This window comes from Phoenix dactylifera, chromosome 7 (genome assembly GCF_051530095.1).
Source record: "Phoenix dactylifera cultivar Ajwa chromosome 7, Ajwa_hap1_PhDact_Kaust_v1.1, whole genome shotgun sequence".
Classification (NCBI taxonomy): domain Eukaryota; kingdom Viridiplantae; phylum Streptophyta; class Magnoliopsida; order Arecales; family Arecaceae; genus Phoenix; species Phoenix dactylifera.
The window spans coordinates 27,763,809-27,777,670 of record NC_143196.1 but is presented as its reverse complement, the minus strand read 5'-3'; the positions used below and the strand labels follow the sequence as shown (position 1 = coordinate 27,777,670).

Genomic DNA, 13,862 nt, shown 5'->3' with positions numbered 1-13,862 from the left:
TAATGGCGGCACCCTCTTGGGTATATATAAGAGATTAGGTGTTCAACACAGTTATGGTATCCCATGATAGAAGAGAAAAGATCTTCAATAGCTTGTTCTTCCGCCAACCTCTGGGCTATGTACCCTCTCAGGTGGATGAGAGCTTATACTTGACCTAAACCAACTAGGCCGAAGCTTAGTATTAAAGAACTTGCAGCCCAAAAGCTTAAGTTATTGGAAGGAAAAACGGATTAGGCTGACATCTCTTTTATTAATCGGTGTAGGACTATGATAATCTTTCCCACTCAACTTTATGACACTCTCATTATGATTAGCTCAGACTCGAAAGAGAAAAGGCCCGCTCATGGGCTGAGTCCTAGTTGACCCTACTAAGTCCTTCTCGATCCTAATATTCTCTAGCAAGATACCTATATGATTAATAAAGATTGGGACGTATGATGGATTTGGCTCTGATGCCATTTATCATGGACTTTCAATTTAAAAGCTTAAGCTGTTCGGAGGAAGACCAGCTAGACCAATAAAACTATATGATATTTTTTTTATTAGCCAATATGAGGACTATGACACTAGGCCCCTAGTCGAAAGAATCATCCAAACACTAACGTTATAATATTCACCTAATTTTAATGTTCTTACCTTCTTAGAGGTCACACCCCTTGTATTCCTTTGTGGATCTAATCGTTGGACCGGATCGCAGGGACATTTCTAGTACCTGGTCCCAAATGGCTTGATTTGTAACCTAGCAAACCCAAATTTTTTGGGCTCTGCGTCAGCTCGAGATGTTGGAATACCAGAAAAAGTTTCACCTCCGAAGGTGTGCTGATGGAACTTAAGAAAGAAGAAGGTACATCGAATTTCTGTGCATGGAAACTTTAGTGGGATGGGTCCATTAAGTGGACGGACATAGCTCAAGCGGGGCACTTATCTAGCTGGCTTGGACCCACATATACCAACTTGAAGCACACACCTTGTGGGTGCCAGCTAGCCTAGTGATATGTCTCTTGGCAGTTAGAATCAATTTCTAGCTTTGTCGGGTTGGAAGGTGGGATAAGGGCTTTCACTCGAGTGTCACAAAATTTTGCCTGGCCTTGCCTATCTGGGAAAGTTGAAATGAAGGGATTAGAATTATTGACCGCCACTATATCCAGCCAACAGCCCATTTTTGTTGCCTTATAGTTGCTAGTTGCTACCAAATAACTAAATATCAAATCTATCATTAACTAGCAATAACATTGAATCTCCAGTTGTTACGATAATATAACAAGAAGGAAACTAGAGATATAGTCTCCTGAGGGTGTTTCAAGTTTTGCATCCTTGAGTGTCGAGCTGAAAGTATCCAATCATATTTCTGGGAGGAATGAGAACTATCCATCTCCGTAATGAATAATCTGGCAGCTATCCACAATGGTACAATACTTTATGGTACAAAAGTTGTATTGTAGACGATCCGAATTCGTTGGATAATGAACTCTTTGGATAATACTTGGTTTAGCTATCCTTCGGTGCCTAGTGAAGGCTAATTGAAATTGAACCAAACAAAGATGATTGAGAAGTGAAGAGAGCTGTATAAAACAAGAAGTAGAATTACCACATTGACCTTTGCATTTCTTTGAAGAAAAAGAGATAGTATTTGAACATTGTTAAGTGGAATCAATTAGTAAAAGATCTAGCATATTCATTATCCGATAAAATGCTTTCTTTAAGACTTTATCCCAAGAAAGATTAGTGGTCATAAGGCTTGATTTTTGTTGGTGAAAAATTTGTCGAACCATCAATCAAGATGCTAAACATTTATCTCTCTAGGAGTCGCAAGCAGAAAATGAATAAACTATGCATATGGGGGACACATTGTCCTAATATTCCATCTTGCACATGTTTTGTATTGGGATAGCCACACAAGAAGCAACATACATTGGTCCTTGTCGGTTATTTTGGAAATATTCGAGTACCATCTCATTTATTTGATTATGCGATCAACTCCTAACTATTATTGATGTAGATTGATTCATTTCATCTTAAGGTAGAGTAACGTGATATAAAATAAGAGTGTAGGTATGTCAGTTTCCACCAATGACCCACATACAATAGATCATGGAGTTTGAATTTCTGAATAACAACAGGATAACTTGCTAGTGTATTACTAAGTAGAAATGGTAACAGTAATACTTAAAAAAAAATCTTCAGAATGTAACAAAACCATGTCATGACTAGGAAAATATCTATATCACCTCTTATATTAGGTTAATGGAAGGAAGGTCGAAAAGAATTGTCTTTGTCTCATGATTAAAAAGCTACATATATATATATATATATATATATATATATATATATATATATATATATATATATATATATATATATATATATATATAAAGCTACATATAAATATCCATCAAGCTTGGATGCAAAATTAAGATATGGACAAGAATGAAAGCTATTGCAAGATAATTTTTTTTTGAAAAAATGACGATGTCGTAAGAAAAACCTTCGTAACACTAATATCACGAAACAATTAATGACCTCTCTATTTTTTTTAAATACTAAAAATTATTTTCAAGAAACAAAGTGAGATAAAATATCTTATAGTGAAAAATGTGAGAAGGGGGGGGGGGGGGGGGGGGGGGTGAGGAAAGAGGAGAGTTAAATATAGACAATTGCATGCTATTTGCCTATTTTAGCTCTAGAAAGAATTTTATGAGAATGAAGTGATAGCTTTTACAAATCAACTTTAGCCATTATAATTAAAAATTATAAACAAATAAGGTAATGACATTATTTAACTAGTATGGACGCTGGAATTTTTGAAAAAATCCAACCAGGAATGATCTCAAATGAGTAGCTCCTTTCTTAACTAAGCATCTACTCCAGCAAAATACAGCTAAAAATCTTTTTGAATATATATTACTTGTACATATAGCATAACAAGGGCCTTGAAACAATCATAATAGGCCAACATTAGGCTCTTGTTTCTCATCCAAATTTTGGTATCAAAGGCCCTTCCAAGATAATGAATACAACAGTATCCAGAGGAATTTTGCCCTCTGTAAGTAACCATTGCCCCTTATGTTAAGCAATAAAATAAAATTCTCTTAAAACAAATAGTAGGAAAGAAGATAATGTAAAATAGTATCAATGGATGCCATAGTTAATAAATAAAATCCACAGTAGGAAAAAGAAATCTAAGATTTACGCTGGATCCAACGTGCACGGAGAGAGGAAGCCCAGGAGGGAGCTTTCTGAGAGAGAGAGAGAGAGAGAGAGAGAGAGAAGGGGGTGGCGAGGGAGGGCGGAGAAAAGGAGAGAGCTTTCTCTAAAAGAGTAGCAGCACTTGCAACAGTATACACAAGCTTCGTCCTCTTGGTAGGGGACAGCCCAACGGCTAAAAAAGCAAGCAGGATCCGGAGGCTTTTCTTTCTCTTTAATTCACAAGAGGAGAGGCGAGAGAGGCTCTCTCAAGCCGCCACACGACAAGAGGTCTTCTGGCCCGTTAGAATCCCAACCACTGTTCTCCTTCTTGTCGCCTCTTCAGTCCTTCTTCCTGCTGTCTTCTTCGCTCTCAATTCCCGAAAAAATCTGAGCTTTTTTTTTCCCGCAATATCTAGCATTGTATTTGGATTCTAATTGAATCCAGATGCTCATTTACTCGAGAGCTCGGCGGGATGGTTCTGCTTCGCCTTCGGCTTAGGCTTTGGTTAGAGGTATTCAAAATTCCATTTTTTTTTCCATGTTCCTGTTTTTATTTGTTCAATAACTTAATCGGCATGGTTCCTTTAATTGTCTTGAGCGTTATTTTGAGAAAGGATCGTTGCTTTTCTGATTAGGGTTTGTCGTTTTCCCCCTTCCTTTTGTTTAGAGTAGGAAAGATCCTCTTTTTGGGGGGTTATTCATATCCAAGAATAGTAACTTGGGGTGCCTGTTTGCTTAAGGAAATGGAGAACGTAGCGTAGGTCAGGAGAGCGGGGGAATGGGGTGGTTCTTAGCTTATTCTAAGTTGTACTAAGGATCGAGGGAGAGCTTATTGCGATAAGCGTTGAGGAATGGGTAGTGAAGGGAGGTGGACTACTGCAGCCCCCATGCTTTGAGAAGCCTTTGGAGATGGTAAGGGGTTTGGTTGCCTTCTTTGATTGTGAGCACAGAGATGATGGCTTACTACTGGCTTGGAAAAGGCGGAGTAAAAATAAATTAAATAAATTAATGACGGAAGAAATGGTATATCAAAATTCATTCTCTTGATCACAGGTTCTATTTCCAAATGGTGTGATCTTTCTTAATTTATGTTTGCATTGAAAAATAGGCATTATTCCTTTCCTTTCTCTAACAGACCAGGCCAAACCCCCCAAAAAAGCTGGAGACTTGAAAATCCCTGATGGTCAAAACTTGATAAGTTAAGATTTGAAAGAGAACCTTTGGAAAAGAGTTTTGAAACATCTACCATTTAAGGATTTGGCCATCTGGATTTCTGATTAACGCATCCTTATTTGAGCTAAATTGTTAGAACATTGATGATTTAAGACTAGCAGAACATTTTTGGATTTTGAATCTGCCACCAATTTATTTCTTTATTTTCTGTAGCTGTATTAAAAAACTTTTGCTATTCTTTGTAGTTGAAACCTACAGGCAATGCTCTGGCTAGTTGCCTTCTCAACTTTCTTTAAGAAGTTAGAAATTGCTTATGGGTCACTGATTAATTTCCTTTGGCTTAAACGAATGTCTAATAATTAAGGTAGATATATTACTTCTTTATTTCTTTCCATACTTATAGTTTTTATATTTTAACCGTTAACATTTATCTTTATATTAATTGTTAACTTTTATTTGTGTCGATGCATGAGTTTATAGTTTTATATCTGTAGGAAAAAGTACAAAATTATGATTGATAATAATCTCAGAACATTTTTAGAACTATATATTTTGGAGGTACCGTTTTGTAGATGCTTTGTCCAGATTATGTTTAACTCTTTTGGTTGCATTAGACTATACATTGAATCTTTGTTAAGATTGAGATCATATTTTGAATGCTAAACTATGTGCATAATTTCATGCCCCCACTAAGACTGGATCAAGAAACCTTTTTTTTTACATGCAACAGCCTTACACTATCAGGAGACCTAGATTTCAGGTTTCCCACTTCCATTGCTGGTTTTCTGTAGCGAATTTTTTTGATAATTTTTCAAGGGAGATTTTTGTATCTAATATGACCTTTTTACTGGAGTTTGGAGTAGGCTTAGCTTGCTTTGACAAAATTTGAATGGTCTAAATCGATGTTATCTAGCATGAAACTGAACAACTTAGCTTAGCGCCCGCAAATATGCACCTTTTTTTTACTCCTATCACAGAAAGAATGGCATGCTAGAAAAGAAAAGAAAAGGAAAACTGAATTCTTTTAACATACTGTCATTGCCAGCCCCAAGTCTGGATGAGAAAGGTGAAGAGTTGACATCAAGTTGTTAGTTTGCTGTAAAAAAATGTCAAAAACTATGGAAAACTGCTGACTCCAAATAGTTGGGAAAGGGGCAAGGATGGCCAATCCGTGCAGAACTAGCTTGTTCGGATCATACTAAATTGGACTGGATGGGGGCTGGCACGGTTCAATCTATTTATTCGAGATCGGGCTCATTCGCTTAGAAACCACACTCGAATATAAGTCATGCCCCACCCCTCTTGCATCGTTGCCAAACATCCTTCCCTCTCTCTATCTCTCGCTCCACTAGGGTTAGGGTTAGGATTTACTTAGCCCTCCCTCCCTCCCTCTCTCTCTCTCTCTCTCGCCTCGCTACGGTTAGGGTTCCCCTCCTTCCCTCCTCCTTCCTCCCTCCTTCCCTCCCTCTTCCTCTCCCTCCCTCTCTCTCTTCCTCTCTCATTTTCTCCCTCTCTCCCTCCCTCCTTGTTTTCAATACGCTCCAAGATGGCATGGTACGAGTCCATGTTGTACCAAACCGGTCACCAGTTGGTACGACCTTCGGTATTGGTTTACAAAGCTAAATGCCCGGCAGTATTTGTTGCAGCTTCCGAATATCTAAGGGAAGTAGATAATCTAGATACTTTGCTTTGTAATTGCACATGATACTTAATTCAATCCTTTTTTGGTGAGGAGACATGCAATACTCTCAATCATTTTTCCATGCTTCCTCATTTGTATTTTAGCAGTTGCTTGAACATTTATCCTGCAAAACATTCCCATGCAGGACTCTTTTTATGCAATATAACTTTATTTGCTTCAATAACCTCTTCAGCTTGATATGCCAAACTAGACATAAGTTATACTGCATACAAGTACTCTCCTGCTTTGTTACAAATCAACTTTGCAGTTGTTCTGCAATCATAATAGGATTTCTCTGATTATCATGGTCTTATTCTTACTTTCCAAATACTTGCATATCAATTCATATTTGAATAATTTGATGCATTAACTCATGTGGTTAAATGTTGCAGCTATAAGAGTACCCAGATACAATGAGGAATTAAAATGAATGAACCAAGGCTAACAGTTGGTCCTTCCACCATGGATAACATTGCACCTGACTGTCCTTACCCAGGATGCTTCTTCTGTGTCATGAAGGAGGGAAATGCAAACAAACGAAGAACAAGTATACTGAAGTTTTTTAGAGAGCTTCCTTCTCAAGATGATGAAGGCCAAGTTCTCCCGATCAGTGGCCTTTGGAACACTGCCATGGCACATCCAAATGATTCCGAGTTTATTAACTTGGGAATATTTGAATGCATGGCTGCATTGATATGGAAGGGCTTAAAGAACAAGCGTTGGCTTACACACGACCAGAACATATACATCCCCTACTATGCAGCTCATATAATCGGATCTTACACCATGAATATGGAAGAGTTTGCAGAAACTGCGGTGCATGCTGGAGTCATTCCTCCCTTAGTTGAACTTTTACGAGGTAGGCTGACCTGGGTGGAGCAAAGGGTAGCAGTTAGGGCCCTGGGACACTTGGCTACATATCCTAGTACATTCCCTGCAGTGGCAAGTCACGGAGAAGTCCTTGAGCTTGCCATTCAGCTGGCATCAAGTTCTCTAGAGATTGTCTACTCTCACTTTTACCAGTTTGTGGATAGGAGACTAAGCTATCACTGCGATCTACTTACACGGGGCATGGGTGGTGTGGATATGGAGTCCAGGAAAGCAGAGGAATGGGCCAGTCAGTTACAGTGCTGGTCTCTTCAGCTCATTAACTGCTTTGCTTTCAAGCCTGAGTTTCTCCCTGATATATGCAAGCCAGAATTTTTAATAAAATTACCAGGCATGTGGGGAGGGCTTGTCAATGAGAACTCCCCAGCAGGTATTGGTTTACTGCGAACAATTTGCCAGCATAAGCTTGGGAGGAGTCCTGTTGCTAACTGTCCTGGTATCATTGACGCGCTATGTAATATAGCTCGTTCATCTGATGACTGGCAGTACATGGCTATTGATTGTCTTCTTTGGTTACTTCAAGATCCAAGTGCCTGCCATAAGGTAATATGCTACATCTATGTATGTTCCTTTCATTATATTTGCTTATCCATTTTTTGTAATGGAAGCTGGCATCTTCATCTGTCTGCTATGGTGAAATTTGATAAGGTGATTATTTGTTTTTATGTTATCTACATCTGATCATTTTTTCCTCTAGCTTTCAAATGAAGCTGCGCTATGTGTTCAACCCCCTCTACTGAACATGGTTAGGACAAAGAGCAATTAGAAATGAATCTGGCAACTGATGCCCTGGAATGGAATATGTAAAGGCTGTTAGCCTTACAGCCACATCTTGAGATTCTAAACACCCTCACACATGAGATTTCTTGTTTATTGATGTACGAGACACTGTGATTATGAAAACAATGTTGACGTCATACATAAGCCACTCCTTTCCACGGGACTGTATTCGAACAAATGCAAGATCTGCTTCATTTCTTTACATGCTGGTTGTTCCTTTCAGGCAGATAAGATCATCTGCACAACCTTCCATGTTCTAACCTCAAAAAGAAACCAATCCCTAACATAATAGCGGCACTTTACAATGATGGACGTTTCAAATTCAGTTATTAGCTAATCTAGATCATCACATGAAGAAACTGGAGCATAGAGCAATCAGCAGACTGACAGTCCTGTAGGCCCCATCTTCCTCCAGAAGATGCTGTCTGAGAAATCTAGCACAAGCTTTAATAGCTTTGTCCACAGTTCCAAGCTTGAGAATGTTGTGGGTAAATGGGAAACCCGATTCTATGAACTTGAGGAAAGACTGCACAGCTTCCGTAAGGGCGTTAAAACCGGAGCTTTTCGTAGTGCTAGCAGGAATGCTTGTGAATGAATCCCATCTCCCAGCAAGCTTTAAAATCAGCAAGAGAAACAGCCCTTATTGAATTAGGGCACGCTATGGCAACACAGGACTTACGGGGTGGGGGCTTGCTAGCTACTTTGCGAGCCTTCACTACCCCAAATTCTGTAACTTCCCTTCTTTCGTCCATCCATGAGGCCGTCAAGAGTAGTAAGGTGATGCAACACTTTATTTCCAGAACACTGCAATTCAAACAGAAGAATTGACTTGGTTTCTTGACATTGCCAAACTTAACCATAGCCAATTATTCTAGTGGAAAATTTGCCAACTATCTTAGGCATTTGTTCATTTTATGAAGGAGCTATACTCAGATAAGATCATCTATAGATCAATTATAAACAAAATATGTCCTATCTCACGCTTTTCCTAAACTTTTAGACATGATCACTTTGATCAACATCTTAAATTCTGTGACAAATGACATAGCAAACATTGTGCAAAAGAGTAGACAATTGATAATTCTATTTCTGGTTAAAATTAAGATACTATTGCTCTAAAAGTTCTTGTTCAGGCTCGTGGAGTTATTGGCTTTTTAATTAGCACAATTAGCAATAATCATCATATACTGTTAACCAGTTGGGGATTTTATTGGAAATACATCAAGAGTTCTTTAGCCATAGAATTTGTTGTATTTCTCTGAAGGGCGCTGTATTGGGTGTTTAATAGGTGATAGATAAGGCAGCCCCAGCACTTACAGATTTAGCAGAAATTTCAACTCTTGGTGATCATAAAAGACTTGGCGACAGTATTGTTAGTGTTCTTCAAGCATGTATACAGTCAATTGGGACAGCATGCAGTAGCCATACGAAAGAACAGATTGATGAACTTTTGAGTTCCAGGCAGAGATTAAAATGGGAGAAGAATATGCCAAAGGAGGATCTACATATAAAGCAGGCAGCAGCACTGGTTGTTAAGCTGGAAGGGAATTCTTTATTTTCTTCCGGTAATATTGCAGGAGCTGCGTCAAAGTACTCCGAAGCACTGGCATTGTGCCCCGTGAAGTCAAAAAAAGAGAGAGTTGTGTTGTACAGCAATAGGGCTCAGTGCTATCTTCTCTTGCAGCAACCATTGGCAGCCATAAGCGATGCTACACATGCATTGTGCCTTCATAACCCTCCTAATCATCATGCCAAAAGCCTGTGGAGAAGAGCCCAAGCATATGATATGCTTGGTTTAGCTAAGGAGAGCTTGTTAGATGCTATTCTATTCGTTAATGAGTGTTCTCAGTCAAATGATCCTGACCTGTCCTTGAGGCAGAATAAAGTTCCTGATTATGCTGAAAGGTTAGTGAAGAAGCAGATGCGTGCTGCATGGCTATTCGGAGAAGCAGCTATAAAGCATGGGGGAGTTCATTGTGATGGTGATTCTGGAGATGTATTTGGCGAACGGGCTGATGACTCTGAGTGGGAGACAGCCAGTGAAAGTGATATTGGAAATGATAGAAGAGGAGAAGCAGATGATGATGAGAGTGAATGGAAAAATGATGACAGCCGGAAAAATATATATCGCAAGGCTTCTACAAAAGGTATCAAAACTCTTTATTAATTTAAAAACACAGAGAAACATTTTGAGTTCATACAATTTAATGATAACTATGGTATCAATATACTAAACACATATTATGTTATTTATTTTGATGATGTTCGCTAAATGCACTAAAAAGAGTTTTTTTTAATTAATCTATTTTGCGATTCTTCTTTGTATGCCTAGAGAAGCTAGTTGATATGAGAGTATTATTTGTTTTTCCCTGTTATGTTCCATATTCAGAAAAATTACTTAGTGGCATGGAGTAGATGATATTTATCTCAAATCTCTTAGAAAACATACTGGATGTGTAAATATTTATCTTGTGGTATGGCTGATGCACATTCGCCCATATTCTTTGACACTAGATCAAGATAACATACATGCAGCTGTGTTGCATTGAATTTTCACTTCCAGGAGTATGATCCAATGATAAATGTATCAACACTCTTTATTAATTTAAAAACACAGAGAACCATGTTTGAATGCATATGGTTTAGTGATAACTATGGTATCAATATACTAAATATGTATTATGTTACTTATTTTGATGAGTTTTGCTAAATGCACTAAAAAGAGTACTGTTTTTCAATTAATCTGTTTCGTGATTCTTCTTTGTATACCTAGAGAAGGTAGCTGCATGAGAATAAAATTGTTTGTGTCTCTAATGTGTTTCTTCTGCAGAAAATTTACTTAGTGGCATAGAGTAGATGATATTTATCTCAATCCTCTTAGGAAAAAAAAAATACTGAATGTGTAAATATTTATCTGATTGTGGTATGGATGATGCACATTTGCATTGAATTTTCATTTCCAGGAGTAATATCCAATAATAAAATTAAGGCATGAATACTTCTTTATCTACACCATCTGATCTCATGTGAGAGTATGCTTTGACATAGAGAGCTTCAAAGAATCGTTTTCTTTTCCTTCTTTTTTTAATAAACAGGCTGCAGCTTGATTCAAAGTGGACTTGGAGATGTTTCTTGGGCTTGGAAAGTTCATGCCACTCTGGCATCTCCCCCCTTTTGGTCTCACTGCACAACCATTTGTCGAACAATGCCCATACACAACCAATCCTACTTAGATGGAACCTAACTAATTAGTTCTAATCTGATGGAGCATATCCGTTTGTGATAATCTTGATTAGGTAATTAAAAGGTAGAAACGATGGATGTTGTCTGACCCATGGTCTGCTGTGCGGGTACCGGGCATCGGACCGGTTGCTCGGTGGCACGAGTCGGTACGGGACTGCGTCGTGCTATGTCGGACCTGTACCGACATAGTAGATGAGGTGGAAGAGAGGGCGAACGGGAGAGGAAAAGAGAGAGATGGGGAAGAGAGGGAGGGAGACCGGCGGAGGGTGGCGGAGGCCGGTGAAGGGCCGGCGGAGGCCGATGCCCGAGCAGCGGAGGCTACATCCATTCCTCTGCTGCTCGGGTGCCGGCCCTCTGCCACCCTCTGCCGGCCTCCCTCCCTCTCTCTTTCCCGCCCCCGCCCCTTTTTCTATCTTTTCTTCTCGTTTTTCTCCTTCGGCAACAGTTTCGTTTCCGTTTTCGGAACCATCCCGATCCATTGCCGGGATGGCTTGGTACGAGCGGAGCTGTCCAGTTCGGGACGGTTCCACCGACCTTGGTCTAACCTGTACCAATGGGATCAAATTAGGGCCAAAAATCAGGACTCACTTCCACATGGGTTGAGTTTGGATCATGTGCCCCATTATCCTTTTGTACCCTTATGTGATCATGAAACTGAGAGTCAATATGAAGTCACTGAAAGATTAGTCAAGAAAAGTTCATTAATAAACAATGATATTTGACTATTATTACTTTATGTTGGGAAGGCCCACTTTTAAGGCTATTTTCATCTCCTTTTCACCTTCTCTTCTTGTCTCATTCCTTCTTATTTTGGCATTTGCATGCTTAGTTTGGAGCATATTACCTATCTCATGCATGCCTGGGAAGGCATGAAGAGCATTTTTTCCGTATCTTTCACTACATCAAATCCTAATTTAGATTGCTTAGCCTCTTAAAAGCGATTTTTTTAATTACTGTTTTCTCAACATCTAATAATGTCACAGCTGTGGTTTTGGGAATTACTGGGCCTCTGAATTGAGTTGTCCTAAATCTAACCCAATCTTTTGCAGGAATGTAGAAGTTAGATCATATATAGAATGAGCCGCACCAATATTTTTATTTTTTTAAACGCTATCTTTTCTTTTAGTTTGTTTCTTTTCTTGTTCTTCTTTGAAGTTCTCTGTAATGGCTCAAATGTCCTAACTAGATTTCTTAGCCTTAAAACCTGAGATGGACGTGCTTCTTCTCCAGTTATTGATCTAGTTCGTGATATGTTTCAGGTGTCCATACATATATTGAGGAGGGGAAGAAGCACAACCATCTCAACTATTTGCGGTTGTAAACATTTGTTGTTAATCTTGTTCTTGTAGAGGTCCTAGGTTCAGCCTTCCCTACATGACAATTTGTGACTTCCAGAAGGTTTTTTTAAAAATATTACAATGATTGTACTCTTCATTTTCTCTAACACTTTGAGGGGCAGCACATTCTCAAACTTATGCTGATAATTGAGGCCTTGGTAGGCTGTATCTTCCATGAAAGATCTGTTTTTCAAGTTAGTTTCAAACCACAACCTTTGACTGATTGGTAGCGATTTTGAGCAAAAGCTGTTGTTTTTTTCTCCCTGTTGTTCTCACCTTTTCGTTCAAAACAAAATTCTTTCCATCAATTCTGAAATAAATATGAGACAAATGCTATTGACTCTGAAATGCATTGTTTGTGCTGGAGTTTGTTAAGGAATCAATATGAGCAATAAGTCTTGCAAAACATTGAAAGAGGATATCAATAAAATTTTCTCGTAGTATCATCCAAATTAGATTTGCTGACTGTTTTGATTCTGGACTGACTAATCGTGAACAAAACTGGTCCATTTCATTCAAATTATATGCCATTCTGCATCTTTCCTACCCACTTAAGGTCCTCATTTTTACTTCCTCATTATGTATGCTTTTCTGGTCTTTTAGTCTATGTGCCTTTATTTCCAGCAACTAAAGCTCCAGCAAAATTCCTACCATCAACCTAGATGACTTCATATTTTTCTCCTACGAACAGAAAGCACACTAGTGGTTACATTCCTCTCCTAGTGGGTGGTTCCAAGTTTGAGTCCTGAGTGGTGCATCCTACGGTATTTGAACCTGGGTAACTTTCCTTGGGCGGGCATGTCTTCTCTTTCTTCCTCTCAGTTAAACAAATGAAAAAAAGTCATCTTTTTTCAATTTGGTTGCCCTTAAGATCTTACTTCGGAAAAGTTGTACTGTGCTAAGTATATTCCACTTTAGGCATGAAAGACTTTAATGGATCCACATTTCCTGCTCATCCACCAAAATAGATGAATTGCCTCGGTAGTTTCCATAATCATGCTGCTCTCTATCTTTTTTATTTTTTTGTTAGTGATATGTCATATCATAGATATTAAAGATTAAAAGAGCTAGGGTCAAGTGAGGAGATTTCTACTGCTTTTCTTTTATCTAATTCTGCAATCAGTTTACATGATCTTGTTTTGACCTTTTGAAATAGATACCAATCATGGATATAATGTGCTGCTTGCAGAAGATGATGCATGATTTGCTTAGTATTTGCACAAATGAGATCAGAGTCTGTGAACCGTCATCAGAGGTTGAAGTGTGAAAGGCATTGTTCTTCATTTCTTCGAAAGTGTAAGTTCTACTGAGGTATTCATATCCCTTGGTTTAATGTTGAACTGAAAAAGGACTCTTTTCCTATTCATTAATGTTGTTGTTTCTCAGTATGAAAATTTTCAAGTTGTGTTTGGTGATATTGTGGGTTGATGAGGCCTTCATTTGCTTTGGAGTGGTTGGCAGAGCTGGATTTGTATTTCATTGGATTTACTGCTCTATGGTGTCTTCTGAGTCGGTAGTTTGATGATAATCCTTTTTATCTCTTGTGAATATATGCCAGGTATTGCTGCTTTTCA

General features: G+C 38.6%; 1 protein-coding gene across 5 annotated transcripts; it reads left to right on the top strand.

Annotated features, from left to right (window-relative positions):
• The first annotated feature begins 3,181 nt into the window (after nucleotides 1-3,181).
• Nucleotides 3,182-13,862, top strand: LOC103720234 (uncharacterized). Of its 5 annotated transcripts, none has more exons than XR_606120.6 (5): nucleotides 3,214-3,698; nucleotides 6,433-7,471; nucleotides 8,997-9,855; nucleotides 12,211-12,349; nucleotides 13,478-13,862. XR_606120.6 is itself a non-coding variant. In XM_088701463.2 (5 exons), the coding sequence occupies exons 2-5, from the start codon at nucleotides 6,467-6,469 to the stop codon at nucleotides 13,482-13,484; spliced, it is 1,926 nt and encodes a 641-aa protein (XP_088557589.2). In that variant the 5' UTR covers nucleotides 3,216-3,698; nucleotides 6,433-6,466; the 3' UTR covers nucleotides 13,485-13,703. The 5 variants fall into 5 exon arrangements, 4 of the variants coding, with proteins under 4 accessions (XP_008808065.4, XP_008808064.4, XP_088557589.2 ...); XM_088701463.2 differs by having other exon boundaries at nucleotides 3,216-3,698; nucleotides 12,211-12,265; nucleotides 13,478-13,703; XM_008809843.6 differs by lacking the exon at nucleotides 12,211-12,349 and having other exon boundaries at nucleotides 3,182-3,698.